Here is a 25,725-nt window from a genome sequence, read left to right on the forward strand (position 1 = left end):
TCCCATTCAAGTGTCTTCATTGGCATGGTGGGAAGCGCTTGGGAATGGATTTCCCTCAGTGTGTGTGTGTGTGTGTGTGTGTGTGTGTGTGTGTGTGTGTGTGTGTGTGTGTGTGTGTGTGTGTGTGTCTGTGTGTGTGTGTGTGTCTGTGTGTGTGTTGGATAGGCCCTGTGCGAGCGTGTCTGTGTTTGGGCAATGATTGCACCCATACTCCCCCCAGCAGGAACTGCTCTGGCTGATAAGGGATCAGACGGACTTTCATCCAGCCAGACTCCCCCCACATACACACGATGTTCGGCCAGTGGGTGAGTGGAGGCGGGGTCATTCTTCTGGAAATCAATCAAGAGGGATGAGCGTGAGAACAAGCCCCAAGTGTTGGAGCTCCTGGCCTGATGATGGCCGTCTGGGGATGTGCATGGGGGATACAAATGGCTGCAGTGCAAAGAAGGTGGGAAAATCGTCTCTCAAGACTGATTTTTGTTTTCTTTCCAAATCATGTTTTAATCTCCGATCCTATAACGCTTCCCTTGACTTGGCCACAGGCCTTTTGGGTCTGAAGAAGCATGTTGCTGCTTGATATGCAGACTTTTGTTGTTGTTGCTGGCGTGTTTGATTTTTTTTTTTTTTTTTTTAGACCAATTTGTTATGGAGTGCATTAGATTGTGTGGGACAAAGTTGCGCTGTGTGTTCTAGTTTGAGACTTCCTTTTTCTTCTTTTTTCAAATCCTGCAGTTTCTTTATGTCTTGAATTCGTTTGCCTTTAAATGTGTTTTGCACAGCACATTGAGTGTGTATGAATAGGTTTTATACAAAACAACAGGACTTTATATTGAGCATTTCACAACAGCTGCTGCTTCAACGAAAGAACGAATGATTACGTTGACACATTTAAGTTGACATAAAGACACCACATAAACACAAGAGAATAAGCCAGCCAGCCGTCACACACTCGTTTCAACTCAGCTGGACAAATCCCCGTCATTTGTCTCCCTCTAGTGGATTAAAATAAAAGCTCAATTTGTGTGGGGTTTCATGAGTCAGTCGGTCAGTCAGTCACTGTTGTGCTTGTCATCTCATGTCCAGAAGGTCCCGGGATTCCCAACAACACAAATTCATTATGTTGCCTGGATCAGAGTTGAAAGCAAAGCAAAAGACATTTTCATATTGCCATTTGAACTGTTTGGACTACTACTAAATGCGATGAATTGTTCTTAAGAGGTACTTGTGAAATATTACCGTGATGTACAAATATGGAGAGGAAATCACTTGATGTCCATCAATCTAAAATATTTTTCCAAGTTGAACTATGCATGAGTAGAGATGTGCACATACGTACGTTGCTTACAGTTTTCGGACATGAAGTGGAATATACATATATAGGCTCCAGGAATCCGCGTTGAAACCGCTGCATTTGACGGAATTGCAAATATCATATGCAAATGTGTGATGGCACTGCGTGCACGGACGGGCCTCACTAGAAATCCCCACTCGTTGCCAGGGATGTCATTTGAAGTGACAGTTTGCTGGAAATCCCCCACCTAGCGTTTTTAGCTCCGCCTCTGCAGAGTCTCGCCAGTAGCCGCACACTCACGCGCACACACTCACGCGCACAGCACACAGTGGAAGCGAACGAACCGAGCGCACATCCGATCTGACAACAAGCAAGCGCCAGCGATCGAGCGAGCATGGCCCTTCACAGGACCACCGTCACCAACCAAATGGATTACAACCGGGAGTCGAAAGAAGGGAAGCCGTCGACGGACGAGCGTCTGGACAGCGGCGTGGACTCTCTGAAAGAGGAGGACTACCAGGCTGTAGCAGAAGAGATATGGCGCCTGCAACTCGAGTGCCAGCCATCGCAAAACAAGCAACTTGCAGCTTGCGCTGCCGCCGAGATACAAGAATGGAAAACACAAGTCAACGAAGACGGGGACACGTAAGTTGCACATGACGCAAATGACGATTGCGGGGTGCACGTCGCAATCCATTCGATCAAACTAGCGTAGCTCGCCAAATCGGCTGGCCTTGGCCGTCCTTCCGTCCGTCCGTCCGTCCGTCCGCCTGCGAGGTAATTCGACCCCTTTCCTGTGGGGAGCCTTTTCTTCCCAACTTGCTATTAGAATGCTCCCCCTCCGTCTCTCTTAAAGTAACGTGATGCTATATGTGCGCCACACTGGAAGTTTTGGGGTTTCTGGTTCAGTTGCGGCCTTGAACCAGCAGGACTGCACGTAAACAAAAGGCCATTCTTTCGATGGCCGCGCGCGGGTCAGACTGGGAAAGTCCCATGCGCGCCGTCGAACTATCTATCCCAAGCGGCGCGCGCTGCCTTCCGTCAAAACGAGAAGTGCTCCGAAAGTACCTGAAATCACCACGAGTGCAGAAGTTGCAGCCGAGCACGCAGGTCAATTAGGTCCCGTTTAAAATGAGTGAAGGAAAAACCCAACCAAAAAATCAGTGTCGCATTATAGTCCACAATGCTCCAGTATTTCCTTAAGCGTCAAATCCGGGTCCACAAAGTAAGACTGCATGTCTGATTCAAATCAGATTCCTCCTCCGAACCAAAAGTTCCAAAAATCGGATTTGGCTCAGACCGAGCACATTATTAAGCCATTTAACAGGACATCAGAAGAGGCGCGATCCAGAACGCAAAGAGTTCCATGAGCCGAGCCGAGCCGAGCCGAGCTTTGCTTGTAGGATGCTATCTCCCCACAGAGCCGTTTTGCCATGTTTGTCAGCAAATCTGATGCTGATTCCAGCATTCTTTAATGATGCTGACCTGTCACTTTTGTTTTCTCACATTGTTTTTTTTTTCGAAAGAGTTTTGGCCGCGCCTGTTCAAAAAAAGCCGGTCCTTGTCTGCCTCCAGGCTTCTCCACTTGGCTATTATTCACGAGGTAAAAGACTACATCAGAACAATGATCGAGCTGTCCAAGAACACAGACTTCCTCAACGTCCAAAATGACCAGCGACAGGTGCGTGAGCTCAACTTTGTTTAGCTCCCGAAGCGCAGAGGCGTCCAAAAGACGTTCATTTTCCTTATTTTTTTTTATTTTTTTTTGGGATCCTACTACAGACGCCTCTCCATCTAGCAGTCATAACCAACCAATCGGACGTGTGCCAGCGGCTGGTGGCCGACGGCTGCGATCCCACGCTGGTGGACGACAGCGGGGACACGCCCCTCCATATAGCCTGTCGGCACGGCAACCTGCCGTGCTTCAGCGTCCTCACGCAGTTTTGTCGCCCGGAGCATCTCCAAACGATGATGGCGGCATACAACTACCAAGGTAAGCTTTGAGCAAAGTAGCATTTGTTGTTGTTGTTGTTGTTGTTGTTGTTGTTGTTGTTGTTGTTGTTTTTAAATGCTTCATTTTCGTTTTTTCAAATACGGAGTGCCAAATATAAAAGGTCACTGTTGTGTAGGAGTGGCCTTCGGACTCAATTTCCTTCATTTACATGTGGCCCAATTCAAAACATTGCTTGATCAATGTATTTATAGATTTCACTTAGACACAAAGCCACAAATTGGGATATGAGAACAAATTCCAAGGCGTAAGCCAAGCCCTGCCTGCATCATGTTAGTGTCAAATCTCCATTTGATGTCTGAGGTAGCATCAACTTGCATCATTTGGACACGAGAGCCTCTGCTCTGCTCTGCTCTGCTTTGTGTTGTGGCGTTGGGTGTCAAGCTCCCACTCTCTCCCACAGGTCAGAACTGCCTCCACTTGGCCTCACTTCACGGTTTCCTTTCGCTGGTGGAGAATCTCGTGGATCTGGGAGCCGACGTTAACGCCAAGGTACGGCAGACTCATGCGACATGCTTTTTTTGTTTTGTTTATGGATTCCAATTTGAAACACATCACTCACTCATCCCGTAGGAGCAGCGCAACGGCCGCGGCGGGCTGCACCTGGCTGTGGACCAGCAGAATCTGACGTTGGTCAGGCTGTTGCTGAAAAAGGGAGCTGACCCCAACCTCTTGACCTTCGGAGGCCACACCCCCTTCCACCTCACCTACGGTCGCAGCGACGACGACATTAAAAAGGAACTGTGTGCGTTGACCCATCCTGACTTGAGGGAGCTGCCCGACAGCGAATCGGACGACAGCGACGACGAGGAGGACAGCGAGTCGGACGAGGAGGTGCGCGTCGACCGCGGCGCACGGGCCAGAGTTCTGTCGGCGAGCTCCGCGCCTAAACACCTTTGTGTTTTTCAGGTGGGTTACGATGACTTCAAGTGGAACGGCCATTAGCAGGAGGAGACCAAACAAGGAAAGACCCGGCGAGGCGCGTCCACCGCTCGCCGAAGCCGCGCAGAGGTGGCGTGGCCGAGGTCTTGTGACGCAAACAGTGGACGGCAAAGAGAGCAGAAAACAGCAGCTAACAGGCAGCTAGCTTTAGCGGCAGCTAGCTTTAGCGGCAGCAGCGCGCAAACGCACCTCGTGGGCTTGCGGCGTGCTCATCATTCACAAACGCATCCATCTTTCCACACAAGCAGCTAGCTCTCTTGTATGATATTGTAAATGCTGTGAATACAAAGAAGTCTTTTCTATGGAAGCTGTGTGTATGTAAACTAGAACGGATTGTAAATGTTTGACAGCGACACTCCATTTAAATTAAAACGCTCATATTTAACAGGGAAAGAAAAGGCTTTGTTTGTGGCTCACGCTGAAACAATCCATTTGAAATCAATGCAAGGCAATCAAGTCGGCTCTAATAAATGGGCCAAATGAGTTTTTAGGCTTCATTTATTCCATAAGCTGTCACGCAAGCAGGACGCACTGCTGAATGAGGAACTTGTCACGCAGCGGGGAAATTTGCGCCCGCGTCACTCTGGACTCTTTGGGGTGTGTGCGTGTCGGCAGGAAATTCCCAAAAACACTCAGCTGTTCATCACATTCCGTCCTCGCGTGCACCATAGAAGGGAATGTGCCCAACAGGATGTTTCAGTCAAGATAAGGGAGGGGACTTTCAAGAGTTTCACTTCAGCAACCTCATGTGATTTCACACTTGAGAGCAATTTGGCTACTAGTCTTGCTCTGCACGTCATCTCTTTAGATTCGATTCAAATGCTCATTTTGAAGAAAGATGACATGCCTTTGATATTTGGACAAATATGCCAACCCCTGCATGATGACCACACGAGTAACCTGCGGGCCTGTTCTAAAAATAGCTTACCAGTAAAAACGACACATATCATGGAAAATTCACTTTCTTGGCATTTCAATCCATTTTCTTGTGCACTTGGAGTCTCCAGGACTGTAGAAACGTTTGAGCCATCTCTCCAGGTGCAGCAGAGATACTTTTACAATCTAATTGGGGGATGTTTTTTTACTCCATTTCGTATTTGTACCCATGACGTCACATCCTTTGGGGCGGGACTACCAAACAAGGTAAGCGGTGCGGCCGAACGGTTTCGCTAATCCGCCATCTTTATGACTTGCGGAGACTTTTGTAGTCCAAACAACTCAACGGATGCCAAAGTAGAAAGATCAAAATGTTCCGTTGTTGGAGGCATTAATCCGCACAACTCATTTCCCACAGGCAGCATCGGAACCTCCAAAAAGTGCATTTTTCAGGACAAAGTCCTGCTTGTTCAAGGACAAGCGATCCATCAGTCAGTACAGAGAAGAGACTTTGTTTGATTGAGGGTTCAGTTCCGGGGATCTATGGAAACGACGAACACAGTAAAACGGTAAGCTTGAGACGACATTTGTTTTGTCTGAATCCGTTTTAATGATCATGTTTTCAGGAAATCCTGGTAAGGCACAGCCATTTGTGCGGTACTTCATACGTGCTTCGTTCGTCTGTGTCGTCGTAGGGGATGTGCCAGGTGTCTCCTGAAGTCTGCACTATGGTGTCACAGCTGGGAATGCTCTGAAGGCACACAAACAACACTTTCTCTCGTCCCCTAGCCGGCCGGCCGGCTCCTCCTTCTCCTTACCTGAAATCGGACCCTCCTCCCCGCTACAATGTGCCCATGCACAACCAGCTGATGGCCCCGCTGCCATTTGAAGAAGAGTCGCTTGGTGGCTTCGTCCGGTAAGCAAGCCTTGTGGTCCCTCATGAGGTCCTTACTCACAAAGCGACAATGGTTACCCGAATGCAACGCGGCGTAGAGCAGGAAAGGGTCGTCTTCAGAACTGATGGAAAGAACGGGAACAAAAGTAGCTCAGTAACAGTGCACGTCTATCATTCACCCGACGTATTCCTTACATGTTGTCGGTAAAAAAGCAATGAGCTTTCTGCTGGATAAGCTTCATGTTGTGTCTGTCCCAAGACGCAGAGGGCCGCAGCATGTGTTTCCTCCCCAGCACCAGAACAGAAAGGCCCTGTAGCTTGAGCTCCGACACCACGGCCAGCAACTGAAACAAACGCGTGCACAAAACCTTGCTTCATGCCCCATCTTTGAGTCAATATGCAAAAGATCAGAACAATGTGGGCAGGCAAGGTGGTGGTTGTTAGAAAGGATGCCCCCCCCCCCACACACACATGTTCATTTAAGGCTTCGGCAGTCATTCTGCAACCAGCAGTGGGGGAAGAAAAGCCCCCTTTATGAAGGTACCGTTGCGTGTATCTCTTCAGTTAGGTCTCCTTACCATCTCGGATTGCTTGCTTCTGTCTTTAGTGATATTTGCCACGTTCAGACCGTCCACAACTACGTCAAAGACTGGTTTGGTCCTTACAAATGCCTTGAAACTCTCCAACTCCTGAGGAGACATTTATTGACATTCATCATGCAATAGATATCCAAGCATATGTCAAAGTAAAAGAATAGCATTTGCAAAGCCACTCAAGCAGTGAGGAAGGCTGCATAATGGCAGAGAGCAAGGAAACATGTTGTCCGGCATTGTGGCCAACAGGAACATGGTGTTGTGCTCCAGCATTGGAACATTGTGTGTTTTCACTTTTAGATTGCAGCCGTGTGGAAATAGACTTGTGTGAATTCCCCTAGACGCCGAGCCGTGCGCACTCTCACGTGCACACGAATCAAAACGTGGCTTGAGAAGAAATACCTCCAAAGCCTCAACACACACAAAAATGAATCTTCCAACGCTGAGTGTGGCTAGCCAAGAGTGGAGCAAATGTTATTCCTTGGGTGTAAATATAATATCAACTAAAAAGGGAAGTAGTGAGGAGGGAAGATGAGAGAGAGAGAGACAGCGAGAGAGAGAGAGAGACAGCGAGTCTACTCCCAGTGTAATTATCCAGGGACTTTCCACGGTTGATATGTGAGACCAAGCGGTGGCGGCGGCGGCGGCGGGCTCATTGTGCTGCAGCGGGTGGCAGCTTCCAGCATACGCCAGAATACATTGGCACTCACGTGCATCATCTTGTGCTGTGATTTCATGAAACATGCAGCATTTTTTGGATACTGCTCCCATCCAAGCAATAGTTTTATTAAAGGGGGGAAATGTACTTGTATCTTATTATTCAGCATGACTCGACAATCAGCCAGCCAGCCAGCCATTCTTTATCAGGACAGGTTCCTTGTATTTAGAAATGACGCAACGACCTGGAGAAGTGAGACAGGAGCAAGCCAAAAACCAACCAACCAACCAACCAACCAAAAATAAGCCTTGTAATGATCTAATCTGAAGCAATTGCAGCCAGATACAGGCTAAAGACGCCATCTAGCAGAGAAAAGGAGCAGCAACACTAGCGAGAAAACGGAATGACGCCAAATCTACTATTCTAAAAAGATCACAATGCAAGTAAAAAAAAAAGAAGAAGAAATATGCAATGGTTGTGTTGAAAAATGACAATGACTTGAACTGGCCTCTGGCGTGGTCTTGGTGAAGACATCCCGCCCCTCGATGATGTCACTCATGACTTTCTGTTTCAGCTGTTGGTACTCCTCCGAAGTCAGCTGAATGGATTCCAAGTGTGTTCCACAACTCTTGCACACACCCCTACAACCCACAACATACATGAAGGAGTTATGAAAGACTCGGTTTGAAGATGTTGGAGTCAAAAGTGCGGGGAGTACGAGTTACTTTGGCGAGGCACTGCTCCAAGTTCCTCTCCACTTCTGTTGTGGAAAACTGAAAACAGAATGTGACAGAATGATTTTTTTAACCGTAGGCTCAACTTGATTCAGTGACCAGATTCTTCTACCTTTCAAAGCAGGTCTTGATGCTGCGAGCCAGACTCAACTGCGGGTACATTTGGTTGTTCCTCATGTACAGCAGAATTCCCAGCAGCCTCTCTTGCTGCTCCCTCGACAACATGCTCTCTCCTTCCTCTCCACCCGTTCTCTCAAACAGACAGGCCCAAGTCTCATGCTGTGGGTTCAGACCCTTTGCCAATAATTCATCATAAAGCGCCCAGGCAGCGCTGGGATCACCGTTTTGCATGGCTGCAGCGATGATGTTCCCGTAGTTGCGAGGTGATGGCTTGACAACCTGCAGAGGATCAGATGACGCTACAGCCACTATCAATTAGCGACAAGATGCGAGCGAAAAAAAGATTGTTTACCTTTTTGAGGTCTTGCAGGAGGCCGAGAGCTTCCCGCCACCTTTGTGTGCGGCTGAAAGCCTGAATAAAGAGGCTATGAGCTCCGGGATCCAAAGAGGGGAAGCTCTGTCGCATAATATCGTAGACATCAAATACTTCTTGGTCATGGCCGGCCTTTACGCAAAGTGTCAGATACTGCAATAGGATTTTGTAGGAAAGGGTTCCTGTTTCTGTGGCAACAAATGAAAGCAGAGACCTGCGCCAAAGCAGAACAGACAAGAATTTTTTTCCAACAAACACTAAACCTAAGTGCTTCATGGCAGCAGGTCATGAAAAATGACAGCAGTTTCTATTCCACACGGCAAGTCGTCTTACTTGGCAATGTCCAACTCCGCCCCAGAGTTCATCAGTGTACACAACATGCCAATGTCAAATCGTTCTGGACTTCCCAGAGACTCTTTCAGTTCCTTCCACTCCTCGACAGATAGCGGCTGGTCGGGAGGTTGCAGCTTTCCTGTAAAACGTCTGCAATTACTTACAAAATAAAAAGCAACTGAATTTTGTTGGACTTTTCCTTTCGGATGTCTGACAGCAGCAGGATAGCCAAGTGAATGCATTGTTGAAAGGTGAATGTTGTCCTACCTCTCCTTTCAGATGTCCTCCTCGCAGGCTCCTTATGATGATTCTCCTCAGGGAGAACACCCGCCTTCCTCTTCAGCATCTCTGCTGTCCTCTTCGCCGTCCCAGCAGCGAACACGGATTTGGGGATGGAAGCATTTTGCCGAAGGTTCTTGCCTCCTCCATCAGCCACACTGTCCCACAACTCATGTGTCCTTTGTTTGATTGTGTTATTTTTCAATTTGTCCTGTCTACTGTTGCTTCTGCTCAATTCATGGCTGGAGCTCCAGTCCCTGGTCCGCTGAATGTGTGCTGTGTAAGGCAAGAGAAGGAACGCTAAAGATCCTTGATTAATAAATGGTAATACAGACCTAAGGCACGGTTTAAGGCTTAACATCATACTGGACCCTATGGCCAAATTGGCTCCGGTTGGAATTAGAGAATGCCCGTCAAATATCAACATTGACTCTAATTCCTAGTGGAAACAAAAAGCGCACAGCTCAGCATAAAACTAGCAGAAATCAATAAAGTGGAGAGGAAATACGATGGACAATTTAAAAAAAAAACCAGATTATGACAATTTACACGTGAAATCTCTGCTTAAACTAGAAATGTTCACTTTCTATTTCGGCAGCGAGCAACGTCGCGTACGTGACGTCATCGACATTCGACAGGACCAAGCACTAACCGGAACTTTGTCAGCGTCCAAAACATTTCAAAACAAAACGTCTTGCATTCACCATTCCTCGGTAATTCTTGGAAAATATGTTTGTTTTGAAAAGTTTTAACTTTAACAGGAAGTACCGTTAAAAGCAATCCGTCTACTCTACAGATGTTAGTCATCACAAATGTTTGTGAATACGAGATCCTACTGTTTGCGACAGCGGAGTTGTTAAAAAAATAATAATCTGATATAGATTTACAGTTATTCGGAAGTAAACATGGCTAAAGAAAATTGGACCGGTTGGTCGGATCTTTTAAAAAGGAGGCTAGCAAACTCCAACAGAGGTAAGTCATGATGCTAGCTCAGGGTAATTGCCATTTCAATTCTGTCAACAATACATTCATTTGCCTCAAATGTGTCCCTGTTTAGATGAAAGAACACAAGAGGAAAAGAAATGTGAAGAAATGGAGCTGTTTGGCCAGTATTATTCCGAATGGAAGGGTGGAAGTAACAAAAACAAATCCTACAAGAACATCCCTCGATTCTACTTTAAGGTATTGACTCGCTTGCTCCCAGTTTTTGTACAAAGCCCTCAAACTTTCAGAGCGTATTCTTACTCGCATAAAAAGTGTTTTAAATTGCCCCACTATATGTCTAGTCAGCTTTAGTTTGTCACATGATTGCAAATTGAAGGTGCACCATTTTTAAGAGTTTGATTTGATTGACAGTTGCCTGCGGAAGATGAAGTTTTGCTCCAGAAACTGAGAGAAGAATCGAGAGCGGTTTTCCTTCAGAGGAAGAGCAGCGAACTATTGGATCACGAGGAACTCCAGGTAGCACGTACACACCTGTCATGAAAGCAAGACAACAAATATTCTCTTTGAAAATCTCTTGATGCTTTACCGTTTGGAACGGTAATGAGAAAACCACTGGTACATATACAATTCTAACCCATTGTTATTCTTCTGTCCAATCCGCCTACATCTGTGTAGAATCTGTGGTTTCTGCTTGAGAAGCACCAGGTACCTCCAGTGAATAGTGAAGAGGCCATGATAAGTTATGAAGCCTACCTGCAGGTGGGCGAATTGGCTGGACCCAAGTGCAAGTAAGTTCAAGGAAACAGTAGCAGTGGACTCGTGAATCAACCAAGGATCCATCCATCCATCCATCCATCCATCCATCCATCCATCCATCCATCCATCCATCCATTTTCTCCCTTCCCTTTTTTCTTATTTCATCAGCAAATTCTTCACAGCCAGATTGTATGCCAAGCTGCTCCACAGCGATCCCTACGGCAGGATCTCCATCATGCAGTTCTTCAATTATGTGATGAGGAAAGGTAAAATGCCCAAATTTGTGGATATTGCTGCCAGCTACAACAACAATGACATGTTTGACTGGAGCTGTTTGAATGCAGCGTGACAAAAAGTCACCTAGTATCTGCTCAAAGTAACCTAGCTTGCTTGGACTGTATTGATTGTGTGTTCAGTGTGGCTGCATCAGACCCGTATTGGTCTGAGTCTCTACGATGTGGCAGGACAGGGCTACCTCAGGGAGTCTGTAAGTATTTTCACTTTCTGCATTGATGGAAATCATCTTTAAAGACTGATCTTTATTCTCTGTAGGATCTGGAAAACTATATATTGGAGTTGATCCCAACGCTACCTCAGCTGGATGGACTGGAGAAGTCGTTTTACTCTTTTTATGTCTGCACCGCTGTCCGCAAGTTTTTCTTTTTCCTTGACCCGCTTCGTACTGGTGAGACAATATTTATGGCCCGGGATTTGTTGGCAATCCAAATTTTAAAATAATTGACCAATAGCATCACATGTCTTGTAGTTTTCAGAGCTCGCATTTCCCGAAAATTCCTATTGTGTCCATATGAACTATTTACATCATATTATCAAGGTTAGTATTTGTCTTTTTCAGGAAAGATTAAAATCCAGGACATCCTGGCCTGCAGTTTTTTGGATGATCTATTAGAGGTAAATATGCCCCCCGGCAAATCTGTATAAATGAAAGTGCACAATGTACATACGCATACTGGTTTTGTCTAACCCGCCCGTGTTTAACTGTTACTTAAGCATATGTTTTCAAATGTTTTGCCAATATAAACAGAATACTATTGTATTGATGGAATTAAAAACGTAAAATACTCCAATGATTTTTTTCCTCACGAATTCTGTCTGTCCAGTTAAGAGATGAGGAGTCTAAGGAGAGTCAAGAGTCCAACTGGTTCTCTGCACCTTCAGCTCTCAGAGTCTATGGTGCGTGAGCACATCCGCTCACTATGTTCACTATCTCCCGAAAGGATTCATGTCCAGTGTTTGAATAATGGTCTAGCTATAAACTCTTGACTGTATTTTGTGTGACAGGGCAGTACCTCAACCTGGATAAGGACCACAATGGCATGTTGAGCAAGGAGGAGTTGTCACGCTATGGCACAGCCACGCTCACCTCAGTCTTCCTCGAACGAGTATTTCAGGAGTGCCTCACGTACGACGGAGAAATGGTACGTTTGTTGGACTTTTTCCTGTTAACAAGCAATGAAGTCCCTCTTTCAGGAAGTACGACAGTACACGCCACTTTCATAGGGCACACAGGCCAGTTAATAAATGATTTTGCGTTGCCATTGCCACTACCTTTTGTATCAGCGACAGTTCAACTTTTGACTTGAATTGGGTGTGACCTATTTGAAATGTTTTTGGGGCTATTGTCAAGTCAAGTTGATTTGTATAGCCCTAAATCACAAGCAGTCTCAAATTGACAATTCTTCTCAAAGCATCCCCTGATCTATTGCTTTTTTTAACTTTGTCTTTTCCCAGGATTACAAGACTTATTTAGACTTTGTATTGGCCTTGGAAAACAAGAAGGAGCCAGCAGCACTGCAGTATATTTTTAAGCTTTTAGACATGGACAACCAAGGATACCTCAATGTCTTCTCCCTCAACTATTTCTTCAGGGTAAAGATCAGATTTTGTCATAAGGACACTTCTCTACCATCATCAGTGTATGGTAGTCATTTCTTGAATTCTTTGTGACTAGGCCATCCAGGAGCAGATGAAAGTGCACTGTCAAGTGCCTGTCTCCTTCCAGGATGTCAAGGTAGACTCTCGCAGTCACATACACAAGCCATGCATTTTGCTCACGTCTAACCAAACTGTGTGTCTAGGATGAGATCTTTGACATGGTGAAGCCTAAAGACCCCTATAAGATCACACTCCAGGACTTGGTGAACAGTTGCCAGGGCGACACGGTCACCAGCATCCTGATTGACCTCAATGGCTTCTGGACTTACGAGAACAGAGAAGCGCCTGTTGCCAATGACACTGACAGCACTAACACAGCCAGTAATGAGGACTCCTAAACAAGAAGAGAAGTGTTCAGGCCAGTGGGACAGTTGCAACACACCGAGCGAGAATAGTCCACATGACTTCTCTTGTTAATCAGAATTGCTTGGTGTGCTTTTTAAGACCCAAAACAAGTAACAACAGCCAGAACCATTAAATAATTTGTTTTATTATTTTGAAATGAAAACCTGATGATAAAAGTGAAATCCTGCGGAGTTAGGATGACATCATATCGTCAAGATGCATAGAGAGCATATAGGCACTAGGAGTTGTGAAATGGAGTGCAACTCTGCGTTTATGCTACCGCCTCGGATAGTGTTAAATAAACCTGCGGTGTCCTTGTCAAAACACGATTGGTTTTTAAAACAAACAAGACCTGCTCTAGACAAATCACTGCTACAAATGCAGTAACATGACCTCGTCTTTTTTCCCTACGCTGTTCACGGAGCCCTCTTTTAACAAAATGCAAGCATAAAAAAATAAGGATATTAATTGTTACAAGAAAGTCGATTAGCATTCATCCGAGTTGCAAGTGAGAGGTTTTGTGTTGTCATGAAGGGAGAGGACACGGCGCTCTGTTGTTGTCGGAAGTGCTGAGAGGTTCTTCGGGCTTGTGGTCAAAGGAAACATTAACAAAGGAAGCTCCTAATGCTCCAGGCTGCTCCACGCTAGATGGGGCAGCATCCTTCCTTTCGCTCCTCTGCTCCTCTGCAAATTGACGCTCTGCCTCATCGGCCAGACGGTTCTCCTCCTCTTCTTCCTCCTGCTGCAGGGTGACAACATAATATAGAATAGTTTTGATGCCGTTTGCACAAAGTACGACGTGTGTATTTCACCCACCTCTTTCTTAATACGGTAGTACTCATCAATGGCGTACTGGTATTTAGGAGCAGTGATCCCAAAAAGAGAGGCAAGTCTCTCTCCCATGTAGTCACACACTAAAGAGCAAAGAGGACTGTGATTCATACAAAACAATATTTCTGTGACACAACAAGCACATCACTAAATAGTCTGACACATTGTTTCAACACAAGTCTTCTTTGCCTTGTCTCATTTTCTCCACTTGATTGATTCGTCTTGTCTGTCTGTATACAGCTCGCTAGTATCAAAATCAAATGTGATGGATGGTCCAGCACGTGTCGGGTGTCACCTGAAATAGTTGACGTTGCCATTCGCCACATGTGGAACCAGAAGTACGGTCCCCAGGTCAGTTTCGACTAGAACACATGCGAGGAGAACTCTTAGAACAAAGTGGATTGTTTTCTTTGGTTCATGACTATGAATACAAAGAACAGTGCGTCTCCTGTATGCTAGGAGTATAAATCTGTAGAAACGATGACTGAGATCAGTGGTTGTCTCGCAAACTACACGAATGAACAGTAACTTATCTACTTACCGTATCGGCAGTCACCACCTCCTTTTTGACAGGTTCCTCTTCCTCGTCATCAGTACTGTACTCTTCCATTGTTTCGCCACTGGCAAAGTAGATGGTCCTCCGGGGAAGCTTAACCCTCCCCTGCCTCTCGCCAGTGTTGCCCATCTCCACTCTCTCGAAGTCTTCCACATCTTCTACACTCTTAACAAACACGTGCATACATCTGTTTGATTGACATTCTATCATGGCATCTCTTGCAATTGATGTTTATGCCAATTCAAATGAAGTAATGGCAGATGGCACCGCGTACGTTTAAAACTAAAAATCCACTTTTTATTAGCCCAGGTTGGCTGGAAATAAGAAACACAACACAAAACTGAAGTTACTACCTAAAATGGTCATTCAAACGAAAAAGGATTTCTTTGGCCACAATGTCAACACAAGCTAAGGAAGTGAATCACAACATTAACGATAGTCTGCTGTCGCCCACGAAACCACAACTTCAACGAAGACTTCCGTGTACGCACCTTGTTACCTTCCATATTTCGTCCCAACGAAACATTCATATTAGTTAAATACAATGACAAGTCTGCCATATCACTGGACACGCTGAGCTACTTTGAGCAACTGCTATAGTGTTACTATTTACCGAAAGCACAGACATCAAATATAAATAGATACAAGATGGATGTGGGGCGTGGACATCCGCCATATTTGTTGTGGCAGGACTGCGCCATTTGCCACATTCAAAAGGGCGGCGCCGTTAACGTAGAGGAAGTTTGAATAGAATAGATCTTTATGTCATTGTCACACATGTACAACATCATATTTTTCAGATGTTCTGCAATTTGTCAATAACGTAGCCATAGCAGGCGTAGAGACTCTGTTGTGGTGATGGAACCCGCTTCAAACTACAAGTTACTCAATCTTGTCAGCAGAATTTCTTTTAATAAATCCAAACATACTTAATTTGAAATTCATAACCGGAAGCGTAGTTGCACGTACGCTAACTTGGCTGCTACGCGTCAAGCGCGATTCTTTGGTGTTTTGGTCGGTCCTAGCCGAAGCCAAAGCCGAAGCCGCTCACCAAAATGACGGCCAAGAAGTCTGGCTCACGACTGGAGACCGAAATAGAGCGGTGCCGTTCAGAAGGACAATGGGATAGGATACCGGAGTTAGTTCGACAACTCTCAGCTAAGTTGATATCAAACGGTAAGATGTGTGTTTATTTAGTCAAATGTACACGCGGCCTTCCTTCCTTCCTCCCTCCCTCCGGACTTCCTGACAGCGGAAGACGTACTAACGTACTTATCTCTCTCTCTACATTATGCCAAATGATCAAATGACGTTCACCAAGAAAATAGGTGATAGTCCGATCGATATAACGCGTACGTACGTAACCAAAATGATGGCCAACACACATTAGTAGCCACCCCCCTGCCACATACTCCCACCACTTGACTAGTTGTGCAGGATTCTGCCAAATCGTGTTGGATTTATTTCACTGTGATATGAGCTGTCACTCGCTGCTTCGTAAACACAAACACAGATAGAATTCGATTGTCACCCATGCTAGCTGTGAAATTAGCTTTAACGTGTATTATTTAAAGTTGTGGCCTTCTCGAAAATGGCAACATCTTTTCAAAGGTTATTCTGACATTTTAAATAACATTGACTACGCCAGGGCTAAGGGGTGCTATTGCTTTGTCTGATGTTCGTGTACCCAAGTTAAGCCCTCCAACATTTTATTCTATATTCCCCCAAATATTTATACACATTTTATAATCCCCAGCTCATACGTAAAGCCCCTCTTTTGCACTCAGGGGGAAAAAACAATCCTGGAGCCATGCCTGCATAAATGTCCTTGGTCACAGCAATAGGATTATGGGTCATAATTCTGCTTGGTATGTGTTTTAGGCAGAGTATGGTCTGTGGTCCACAGCAAACGTCCCTATTTTTTTATCTTTACACTCAAATTGACACTTGTCATGTCAACATTGTTAAACTACTGCCACGGCTTGATCATACTAGAGGTGCACTGATTACCCACAATTAATTGATCAACAAATGAATCCATTATTATTATGATAATCTATTCATGGTTTGGATTTAAAAAAAAAATTAAAATCCATGTATGTTCAAATATTTGGAATGCTTGGATTGATTATTTGTCTTGAATCGAATGGCATGTTAGCAACAAAAGAAATGAAAACGTTTTTTTAACCAATTTTCCAACAAAATTCCAATTTAGTTGCAGGCCTGAATCATTTGTTGTTGTCATTATTGATTGAAATAAATAGATTTGCCAGAGTGATGAATCTTTTATGAATGTATCACATTTCAATCAGAGGTGGGGTCACCAGCCAATGATGGTGAGGAACTTTTGGTTTTGAAATGAATATTTCAATGTGCGCAGATGACCTCGGAGAGCTGTTGTTGGGGGAATGCAAGCTTCTGACATACCTGAAGGAAAATCCAATCAAGCAGGGTGCGAGTCCGAGAGGCCCGCGACCAAAACTGGTGGAGGTCAGGAAGCATCTCACCGCTGCTCTGGACAGAGGAAACCTCAAGGTGACCGTCCATGCCCAGCCATCGCGCTATACACCTTGCTTGCTGTTCCTTTTTCTTCATTTGTGTAGAGACGTCATACTAATCCTATATATACATATATATTTGCTTTCCAGGCTGATTACCTCCAGGAAGCAAGTCTACTCATGGCCAAACTTAGTTATGTTGAAGCAGAATACAAAGATGCTTTAGGTAACACACCAGCTTTCAGATGAACTAGATTTTATGTATGATTAAAATCCCCCAAGTAATAGAGTTGGTTCTTTGCAGGTCACTATAATAGAGTCAATATAGATGACATGCAGCTGGCAGGAGCTCCTGTGTATAGGCTGTGTATGATCGCAGAAGCCTATGCCACTAAAGGTACACAAATACAAGACACTTCTTTGATTTAGTATGTTAGGCTGTGACAGTGGTCTCGCTCTCTCGCTCTCGCTCTCACTCAGGCTTGTGTCTGGAGAAAGTGCCAGCTGCCTCTCCGCTGCTGTCCAATCAGAATGCCGGTTCTCCCTCCTCCAATCGGAACAGAACGGAGCGAGAGCAAGAAATCATCATCTGCTATGAAAAATCTGGAGACATTGCGCTGCTGTATCTGCAGGAGGCTGAGAAGGTGAGCCTTTTGCTACTTTGCAGTAGCAAGGCTTTTGAAAGCTAGCAATTCTGCTAATGAGCCCGCTCATATGCCTTTCGGGCCATTTTTAAACCATCTCCCTATTGGAGAACAAAATGAAGAAGTCCGTCATTGTAGCCTCCCATCAGCTCGTGGTGCTGTTGGAGTAGTCATTGCAATTCTTTTCATTTTCTCAGGCACTGTCAGCTGGAATTCAGAATCGCAGCCCGAAACCTGGTCCAACTTCCCAGGAGCAGGAACTAGGTTACTTTCTTGAGACAGGTCTACAGAGAGCCCATGTCATCCACTTTAAGAACGGGTAAGACAAAGACTTCTTACTCACCTCTGCTCTTGCAAGGTCCAGAAACTCTTCGATGCTAACTTCTCCACAGGCAATGAGAAGCCACCAGATGGCACCAAAGCAATATTTTTTGGTCTTGCCCTCAGCACAAAACAAAACTTGGCAGTGTCGCTATGATTGGTTCCAAAAAAAAAAAAAAAAAAAAGCACATTGGCAAATGGTATTGTTCCCATTTGCAGTTTTTAATCATCTAAGAAGTTGCTGAATTCAGGCTAAAACTAATAGTGGTCATCTTGAAAATGGGTGCAAGACTTGTTCATGATCCAAGAATTGTTTATTAATTCACCTACCACATTTGTTTTCATGAACCCTTTTTCAGAAACCTGACGCAAGGTGTCGGGCGATTTCGAGAAATTCTCCGAGCCATCGAGACCAGGACAACGCAGAATCTGCGCATGGTATGGAATGAGCTACGACTTTGGCTTTTGTTAGGTGACAGACTTTGTTCAGGCCTCCCGTTGAATTGGACAGTACTTACTTTGTCGCAGATGCAGTTGTATCCGAAAGCGCTCTGGAAATACACGTGCGCCCCTTTGTGCGTTTAGACCATTGCCAGACAGCTTGCCGAGATCTTGCTCCGAGGAATGTGCGAGCAGAGTTACTGGTCTCCTGTGGAAGACCCGCCCACCGTGTCACCGCTGGACGATCCTACGCGACAAGGTCACATCCAGAGCAAAAAGTACAGCTTAGGCCGACGCCCACGAGTGTACTCGGGAGAGAAGTAAGCAAAAATGTTTGCGCTGTCAGTCGAGCATCAGCACATGTTCAAAATCATCTCTTGCTGTCATTGACTGTTCACGTTATTACCGGTACGGACTGCTGTTTTAAGCCGATATTCATTCGCAATAAAGAGGTGTCTTTTGTTTCTTTCTTTCTTTGTTTGTTTTGAACGAAACAAACTCAACACTTTATTTTATTTTGTGTTTACTATCCCATTCGTAATGTGCACTGTTTTCAAGTGTCTTAGTTCTGTTCTTGTTTTGAATTCCACCTTTCTTTCTTTCTTTCTTTCTTTCTTTCTTTCTTTCTTTCTTTCTTTCTTTCTTTCTTTCTTTCTTTCTTTCTTTCTTTCTTTCTTTCTTTCTTTCTTTCTTTCTTTCTTTCTTTCTTTCTTTCTTTCTTTCTTTCTTTCTTTCTTTCTTTCTTTCTTTCTTTCTTTCTTTCTTTCCTTCTTTCTTTCTTTCTTTCTTTCTTTCTTTCTTTCTTTCTCGCTCCCCCACAGTCTTTTTTGCCCCCAGGAGAACACGGAAGAAGCATTATTGCTGCTCCTCATCAGTGAGTCCATGGTAAGTGCCATACGGGGGGGGGTGGGGTCATCCAAGGTCATCCGTTCTCACCATCAAAACGCTTTCTTCCCTGCTGTGTCCGTATCCCAGGCCAACCGCGATGCCGTCCTGAGCAGGATTCCGGAGCACAATAATGATCGAATCATTAGTCTCCAGTCTGCCTCTGTGGTCTATGACCTGCTGACCATCGCTTTGGGCAGGAGGGGGCAGTATGAGATGCTATCAGAGGCAAGTCACATGCCAGTCTTCCTGTAGATACATACACAATCACGCACTGTCCAAACATGGAGAAAAAAAACAACAACATATTATTATATCATATTAGGAAAGGTCTCCTTATTCATCCGCTTTTCTCTAGTGCTTGGAGCGAGCCATGAAGTTTGCCTTTGAGGAGTTCCACTTATGGTACCAGCTTGCACTGTCTTTAATGGCCGCGGGCAAATCTGCTCGCGCCGTTAAAGTTCTGAAGGAGTGCATCCGTCTCAAGCCGGATGACCCCACCATCCCGCTGCTGGCGGTCAAACTGTGCATCGGACCCCTGCACTGGGTAACCACTCAAGTCACAAACCATAACACGTGTTGACATTTGAATGCTTCTCCATCTACTTCTACTCCTAGTTGGATGAGGGTGAGTGCTTTGCCAAAATGGTGATTGACATGGGGGAGAAAGCAGCGGAGTTTCGAGCAAAAGGCTATCTGGCCGCCGGACTGGTTTATAGCCTCAAAGCCACAGAAGGTACGTTTGTTTGCAGCAGCAGCAGCGTTATTCTATGTTGGCCTTTTTGAAGCTTACAAAAGTATATGAAAAACATTGGCTGAGATGCGGCAAACGGATGCCTGCTTATGGGGAAACGGGAGCTCGCTTGAGGGCACAAACCGTTTCACAAATTCAAATCCCATTCATGAACATAGCAATGAAGACAATTGTGTGTGCGATTTGAATTTAAGAACATCCCCGTTCCAGGCCCATTGTGTCTTTGTACAGTACACCTGACTGTTTTTTTTTTTTTGTCTTTCTCCCTTTCACGTCTCAACAGCATCATTGCGAAGCACCCAAGAAGAGTACCAGAGAAAAGCTTTGGCAGCCTTTCAGAGGTTTGCTGTCTCTTTCACTTCTTTCAGAACACGCCTTCCTTTTTTGGACTCCTAAAGTTCACATTTGTAACCCTCCTAGACTAAGGTTGCCTTCACATTTTCTAATGTGCACGGCGGGATGAACAGATCTGAATGGCATTTTTGAACACAGCCATTTCCTCTCTGTCTTTGGACAGAGCTCAGAGTTTATCTCCAAGCGATCATCTGGCAGCCTTCTACCTTGCACTGCAGCTCGCTGTGTCCAGACAGGTAACCGGAGAGTCACAACCTGCGGATGATCTGCAGATGGAAAGTAGTCCATGTGTATGTATATGTGTGTACGTGTAGATACCCGAGGCGCTAGGCTATGTTCGACAGGCCTTGCAGCTTCAAGGGGATGACGTTCACTCCCTTCACCTGCTGGCCCTGCTTCTCTCAGCACAGAAACACTACCAGGACGGTCTGAATATCATCGAAATGGCCCTATCTGAGTATCCCGAGAACTTCAAGTAAGATGCACACAAGCGCGCGTGATCCAGCTCATTTCAACCGCAGTCTGACAATCTTGCGCCCGAAAGCTTGCTTTACACCAAGGTGAAGTTAGAGAGCATGTGCCGAGGATCAGAAGACGCTTTGCTCACCTGCAAACACATGCTGCAGATCTGGAAGAGCTTCTACAACCTGACAAATCCCAGGTATGCTGGCACGCATTCACCACGGCTCCATGACAATGTGGGCGCTCGAAGGTTTTGCGTGTCTAAAAGGCATTTTTAATGTTGTGGCAGTGATTCGGGGCGCGGGAGCAGTTTGTTGGACAGAGCCGTCGCTGACCGACGACAGCTAAATGCAATGACTCTGCCGGACTTCAGTGACCCAGATACAGGTAGGAACATATTGGTCGCTGGGCTAGTCATTTTGTATTCATTGTACATCGTCTTGATTATTTTGTTTTTCATTTCTTTATTTGCTCATTAATCCTAAACTATATTCACGCATAGGGTAGATTGTATGATCTTTTTTTTTTTCCCTCTCTCAATTTCACTCTTGACAATTTTGCCTTCCTTTCTTTTCCATTGGTTTATTTGTTTGACTGTTTGTGTTTTAGCCTCAGGTTCTTCCTCCTCTCACACTGGTTCCGAACCAGTGTCCCCCACCTCTCCCTCCAGCTTCTCCACTGTGTCTTCCCCGCTCTCCTCCCCACTGCCTAGCCCTTGTCCACTTTTCATCCTCCAGCCTCCACCCAAAAAATCTTCCTTCTTGCCTCCGCCTCCCTCTCCTCCTCCTCCCCACCTGATGAGCGGCAAAGCCAGGACTCCCTCCTTTTGCAACCACATCACTCTTCGCCAGCTTTCCTCCAGCTGTAACGTGCCTCTAGCTTCTCTCAGCCCGTAGCATGGTGTGCGTTGTGATGGCGAGCACACACACACACACACACACACACACACACACACACACACACACACACAAAAAGTAGTTACCCCCTGTTAACATTTGGCTATGAGTTGTCTTTCAAGTCTAATGTGCTAATGTGTGCGGGATGGACTGACTGACTGACTGACTGACTGACTGACTGACTGACTGACTGACTGACTGACTGACTGACTGACTGACTGACTGACTGCTTGCTTATGTAAAGCTCACAGGCGTCCGTCTCACTAACTAATGGTCGCTTGTGAAGTCATGGCACTGATGGGAGTGGAGGCTTGTGAACATTTCTCACAATGACATTTTCCCTATGATGTCATCATATCGCAAGTGATGATTTTAGCGGCAAATAACACTTGTCAGTTTAGCTATCTGACCTGACCATGAGGCCCTTGTAAACACTACTGTGATGCACTTTTGGCTTTTCTTTTGTTTCACCATGATTGCTTGACCCTGTCTCTCTCTCTCTGTTTTCATCATTAACCAGGGCTTTTGTCTTTTTTTTCCCATCCCCATATTTTTGAAGGCGGCCCTCAGGACGCTAACGTACTTGGTTTTTCTTCCATGTTTTCTGTTTGTAAGTAGCCAAGTAAGCTCCATCTGACCTTACGTTTTCCTTGTATCGCTTTCCTTGGTTGTAGTCACCTAGTTTATTTTTCCTTTCTTGGTGAGATTGTAGTTCATGTCCACATGAGGACTTTATTAGATTAGCAGAGCACCATTATTTTCATGAGATGTTGCTGCTATTCCACATATTTGGCTTTCTGTGTGCCTGACAAAATGTCAGCCGCTGTAACAACCGAGCGAGCGAACGAGCGCATCGTTTGACCTACTCATCGCTGTACGTTCGCATGGTGGTGCAGCTATGAGTTCACTTGAACCTGGTTCATCCAGGCTCATAACACTGAGGTGTGCTGCAGTGGTGTGTACTGATGAAAGGCTTTAGTTCACAACTAAAAAAAAAAAAATACCTGTGTGCCACGGTGAACAGATTTCCGATTGAAACAAACACAATTTCCCTCGAAAGGATTTTGATTTACCGTCAATCATAAGCACTACGAGTACTCCGGTTGGAATTGTGATTCCACCGTGGCACATAGCGACTTTATTGCCGTGTCCGTACTTTGAAGAAGGAATGTCTTGGGATAATCACATAGTGACTGATCTCCTTCCAGGTTCCGTGCATGCCACATCCATAGCGGCGAGTCGTGTGGAGCAGGCCTTGTCTGAGGTGGCCTCCTCCCTGCAGAGCAGTGCCCCCAAGCATGGACCTCTGCACCCTTGGTTGACTCTGGCTCAGATCTGGCTGCACGCTGGTACTTTCCTCTCTTCTTAAATGCTTTTCCCTTCCATAAGCTTGGGCTTTATTGGCCCGCAGTGAAATCCAATTTCTTTTCTGCTAACTCTATGGATTGCTTTGGTTTTGTTTTTCGCTTTTCTTTTGAAAGTTGCTCTTTGCAATTCCATTTCCTTCCCGACAGCCGAAGTCTACATCGGCATGTCCAAGCCTGCCGAGGCGTCGGCCTGTACTCAAGAAGCCGCCAACCTCTTTCCCACATCCCATAATGTCCTGTTCATGAGGGGGCAGATTGCAGAGCTCAGGGGAAACATAGATGAGGCTAAGCGCTGGTACGAAGAAGCCCTGTCCATCAACCCCACGCACGTTAAAACCATGCAGAGACTGGTAATACACTTTGACTTACACACGTACACACTAGCTTTTGCCTTAAGTGTCTTCAGGCCCTCATGTCATTAGCTTGTGTGCTGTGGGACCATCAGATTAGATTTAGAGCATAATTAGTCTGATTCATCAAAGGTAATCAAACATGGCCAGCAAGAAGAAATCTGGTACATCTTGTGATTTTCCGCTCTTCTCAGGGTCTCATTCTCCATCAGCTCCAGCGCTACAGTCTGTCCGAAAAGGTCCTGAGGGATGCCGTGCAGGTCAACAGGTAGGTGTTAGCAAATTTCGAGCTGCTACTGTACTTGCCTTCCATACGTATGTTGTTGTTTTGATTTTCGGCACAGTACGGCTCACGATGTGTGGAACAGCCTTGGCGAGGTGTTGCAGGCTCAAGGGAATGCTGCTGCTGCCACGGAGTGTTTCCTCACTGCTTTGGAGTTGGAGGCCAGTAGCCCCATCCTCCCCTTCACCATCATTCCTAGAGCACTATGAGACACACACACACACACATAGTTGCATACTGGAGCACAAAAACGGACCTGCGAGAAACACAGCAAACGCGCAGCATGCCTGCATGACCCACGCACACATTCAGATTGGAGTCCAATGAGCAGCCCTGTCCCGTCCCGTCTTGTCCTGTCCTGTCCTGTCCTGTCCTGTCCTGTCCTGTCCTGTCCTGTTCTCTCATCGGTTCTGTTTCTGGTGCATTTTGACTCTGACCTTTCTTACATCAAGTTTGAAATAATGTTTAAGTCGTCGAAGAAGCACTGACAGCAAATACAGGGAAGGCAAGGTTGTGTTTGTTTATTGACGACGCTTGTTTGTAAGGCAAGCCATTTGCGTCATCAAACTTCTCACCTAAAGTTTGTTCTTTCAGTCATGTCGCTCCATTCATGCGTTAGTGGCCAAGGCACAAACATCAGAAAGGAGCAATGTTGAATGGAAGCGTGAAGTCCTGATGATTTTCTATTTACTGACTTTAATTGTCCATGTTTGAGTGCCATTTTTCTTGTTAAATGTTTCTACAGGCGATGGGCACGTTCATTCATTTGAGTGAGGAAAGATGATTTGAGACAGTGTTGGGTCACAAGCCACCATTGCACATTGAATCTTTCAAATGTAGCCATGTTTCCTTTTCCAAGTCGTTTGATTGAAATGTCTTATGCTGGTTCCCACTCCAAGCCAATGACGTCGTCGCACCCGTTTGCTTGCCAAGATTGAAACAGGAGGACGTCCAAACTACTGGAAGCAAACTCTCATGCCAACTAGCCTGGCCTGTTAGCAGCTGAGCTAGCTATTCTACACCTTTCATAACATACTAACATTTATGTTGTTGTGTCACCAAATGGTGTGAATAAACACAAGGAAAAAACTCAAAATGGTCCACACCAAATGTCATTGTCACTACGCATGGATAGCAATCAAGTGTCAATTCTTGTCTTTCTGTCTTTTGTGCATTGTAATGCAACCACTTTCAGTGTCATTCAAATTGTACAGTGCCATGTGTATTGATGTTCTAGAAAATAAATTATAATTCTATTTTCCTCATCGATCATAATGTCGACATGACGTGGAATATGTACAAACTTGCTGAGTGTTCCCTTGATGCTGTCAATGAATGAGGACAATAATAAAAGTCGATTACGTCCAGAGCCTTTTGAGATGTTAAATCGCAGCATGTGGCTTTGACCTCAGGTTCACATGCATCTTTCCGTGTGTGTTTGCGTGTGTGTCTCTCTCATTGAGCATTTTGCAGTACTGACAGCTTTTGTCCTGTGCTGCCATTACGCACCCCCAGTCAACTCTCAGGTATCACTGAGTGTCATTTCCTCCTCACGGTCATGACCTGTCCATAGACTACAATTCAAGTATGTGGGTCAAAAATGAGCCATATTACAATCAACGTGTCTGTAATGCCATTTTTCATGTCATCTTCCCTAATAAAGTGGCCTGTTATTAGGTACACTTGAAAATGGCGGCGTACCTAATGGAGTGTCCGTGGGTTTCCCTCGTTAAGCGCACCTGCGGGAAAACTTTTAGCCACTTTCGTGGCACGTTAGGATAGTCACGGTGGGGAGGGGGGGGGGGGGCGCGAATAGTTTTCTTCTTGCTAGGGGGGGGCGTAACAGAAAATAATTGAGAAGCACTGGGTTAAATAAAGGTAAACCTAAAAAAAAAAAAAAAAAAAAAAAAAGTGAACCCTGAACTTTGAACCCGCGGTGACCCCGCGGTGACCCGTGGTGACCCCGTGGTGACCCC

The 25,725-nt window shown here is 45.5% G+C and overlaps 5 protein-coding genes across 8 annotated transcripts; 3 read left to right on the forward strand and 2 right to left on the reverse strand.

The window, feature by feature from the left end:
• Positions 1–1,584: 1,584 nt before the first annotated feature.
• On the forward strand, positions 1,585–4,728 carry nfkbiab (nuclear factor of kappa light polypeptide gene enhancer in B-cells inhibitor, alpha b). Its single transcript, XM_061300539.1, has 6 exons — positions 1,585–1,936; positions 2,867–2,972; positions 3,074–3,284; positions 3,706–3,794; positions 3,876–4,136; positions 4,212–4,728. Exons 1-6 carry the CDS (start codon positions 1,686–1,688, stop codon positions 4,245–4,247), a joined length of 954 nt encoding a protein of 317 aa, XP_061156523.1. The 5' UTR covers positions 1,585–1,685; the 3' UTR covers positions 4,248–4,728.
• Positions 4,729–5,706: 978 nt separating this feature from the next.
• On the reverse strand, positions 5,707–9,738 carry prorp (protein only RNase P catalytic subunit). The gene is made up of 10 exons (XM_061300537.1): positions 9,094–9,738; positions 8,827–8,965; positions 8,473–8,707; positions 8,113–8,399; positions 7,992–8,039; positions 7,775–7,907; positions 6,594–6,704; positions 6,211–6,359; positions 5,939–6,137; positions 5,707–5,871 (listed from the first exon to the last, which is right to left on the reverse strand). The coding sequence occupies exons 1-10, from the start codon at positions 9,530–9,532 to the stop codon at positions 5,743–5,745; spliced, it is 1,869 nt and encodes a 622-aa protein (XP_061156521.1). The 5' UTR covers positions 9,533–9,738; the 3' UTR covers positions 5,707–5,742.
• Positions 9,739–9,857: 119 nt separating this feature from the next.
• Positions 9,858–13,431, forward strand: ppp2r3c (protein phosphatase 2, regulatory subunit B'', gamma). The gene is made up of 13 exons (XM_061300538.1): positions 9,858–10,077; positions 10,163–10,287; positions 10,462–10,566; positions 10,726–10,838; positions 10,975–11,072; positions 11,223–11,293; positions 11,359–11,491; positions 11,663–11,718; positions 11,928–12,000; positions 12,109–12,245; positions 12,559–12,696; positions 12,779–12,838; positions 12,906–13,431. Exons 1-13 carry the CDS (start codon positions 10,011–10,013, stop codon positions 13,098–13,100), a joined length of 1,371 nt encoding a protein of 456 aa, XP_061156522.1. The 5' UTR covers positions 9,858–10,010; the 3' UTR covers positions 13,101–13,431.
• On the reverse strand, positions 13,232–15,146 carry fam177a1 (family with sequence similarity 177 member A1). The gene is made up of 5 exons (XM_061300541.1): positions 14,986–15,146; positions 14,480–14,659; positions 14,234–14,300; positions 13,924–14,021; positions 13,232–13,849 (listed from the first exon to the last, which is right to left on the reverse strand). The coding sequence occupies exons 1-5, from the start codon at positions 15,052–15,054 to the stop codon at positions 13,634–13,636; spliced, it is 630 nt and encodes a 209-aa protein (XP_061156525.1). The 5' UTR covers positions 15,055–15,146; the 3' UTR covers positions 13,232–13,633.
• A 283-nt stretch (positions 15,147–15,429) lies between these two features.
• On the forward strand, positions 15,430–25,118 carry ttc7b (tetratricopeptide repeat domain 7B). Of its 4 annotated transcripts, XM_061300536.1 has the most exons (23): positions 15,431–15,670; positions 16,875–17,029; positions 17,143–17,218; positions 17,297–17,389; positions 17,473–17,636; positions 17,834–17,955; positions 18,317–18,395; positions 18,543–18,718; positions 19,220–19,283; positions 19,374–19,511; positions 19,642–19,830; positions 19,902–20,019; positions 20,321–20,378; positions 20,555–20,627; positions 20,706–20,866; positions 20,936–21,052; positions 21,143–21,240; positions 21,463–21,717; positions 22,309–22,359; positions 22,958–23,098; positions 23,264–23,466; positions 23,661–23,734; positions 23,811–25,118. In XM_061300536.1, exons 1-23 carry the CDS (start codon positions 15,550–15,552, stop codon positions 23,956–23,958), a joined length of 2,874 nt encoding a protein of 957 aa, XP_061156520.1. In that variant the 5' UTR covers positions 15,431–15,549; the 3' UTR covers positions 23,959–25,118. The 4 variants fall into 4 exon arrangements, with proteins under 4 accessions (XP_061156519.1, XP_061156520.1, XP_061156517.1 ...); XM_061300533.1 differs by lacking the exon at positions 22,309–22,359 and having other exon boundaries at positions 15,433–15,670; XM_061300534.1 differs by lacking the exons at positions 21,463–21,717; positions 22,309–22,359 and having other exon boundaries at positions 15,443–15,670.
• Positions 25,119–25,725: the final 607 nt, after the last annotated feature.

Source organism: Syngnathus typhle, linkage group LG16 (assembly GCF_033458585.1).
Source record: "Syngnathus typhle isolate RoL2023-S1 ecotype Sweden linkage group LG16, RoL_Styp_1.0, whole genome shotgun sequence".
In the NCBI taxonomy this organism is placed as follows: Eukaryota; Metazoa; Chordata; class Actinopteri; order Syngnathiformes; family Syngnathidae; genus Syngnathus; species Syngnathus typhle.

Excerpts from the sequence above, each read along its gene's own strand:
- prorp (XM_061300537.1), bottom strand. The coding sequence starts at position 9,532 with ATGTTGATATTTGACGGGCATTCTCTAATTCCAACCGGAGCCAATTTG. Across the intron at positions 8,966-9,093 it reads GAGGACATCTGAAAGGAGAG|GAAAGCTGCAACCTCCCGAC; the intron begins GTAGGACAACAT and ends GACGTTTTACAG. Across the intron at positions 6,705-7,774 it reads TCACCAAGACCACGCCAGAG|GAGTTGGAGAGTTTCAAGGC; the intron begins GCCAGTTCAAGT and ends ATGTCTCCTCAG.
- ttc7b (XM_061300536.1), top strand. The coding sequence starts at position 15,550 with ATGACGGCCAAGAAGTCTGGCTCACGACTGGAGACCGAAATAGAGCGG. Across the intron at positions 17,219-17,296 it reads AGAATACAAAGATGCTTTAG|GTCACTATAATAGAGTCAAT; the intron begins GTAACACACCAG and ends GGTTCTTTGCAG. Across the intron at positions 17,390-17,472 it reads AGAAGCCTATGCCACTAAAG|GCTTGTGTCTGGAGAAAGTG; the intron begins GTACACAAATAC and ends GCTCTCACTCAG.
- ppp2r3c (XM_061300538.1), top strand. The coding sequence starts at position 10,011 with ATGGCTAAAGAAAATTGGACCGGTTGGTCGGATCTTTTAAAAAGGAGG. Across the intron at positions 10,288-10,461 it reads TCCCTCGATTCTACTTTAAG|TTGCCTGCGGAAGATGAAGT; the intron begins GTATTGACTCGC and ends TTTGATTGACAG. Across the intron at positions 12,246-12,558 it reads TCACGTACGACGGAGAAATG|GATTACAAGACTTATTTAGA; the intron begins GTACGTTTGTTG and ends GTCTTTTCCCAG.
- nfkbiab (XM_061300539.1), top strand. The coding sequence starts at position 1,686 with ATGGCCCTTCACAGGACCACCGTCACCAACCAAATGGATTACAACCGG. Across the intron at positions 1,937-2,866 it reads GTCAACGAAGACGGGGACAC|GCTTCTCCACTTGGCTATTA; the intron begins GTAAGTTGCACA and ends GTCTGCCTCCAG. Across the intron at positions 2,973-3,073 it reads TCCAAAATGACCAGCGACAG|ACGCCTCTCCATCTAGCAGT; the intron begins GTGCGTGAGCTC and ends ATCCTACTACAG.
- fam177a1 (XM_061300541.1), bottom strand. The coding sequence starts at position 15,054 with ATGGCAGACTTGTCATTGTATTTAACTAATATGAATGTTTCGTTGGGA. Across the intron at positions 14,301-14,479 it reads AGGTGGTGACTGCCGATACG|TCGAAACTGACCTGGGGACC; the intron begins GTAAGTAGATAA and ends CATGTGTTCTAG. Across the intron at positions 13,850-13,923 it reads ACTACCGTATTAAGAAAGAG|CAGGAGGAAGAAGAGGAGGA; the intron begins GTGGGTGAAATA and ends GTCACCCTGCAG.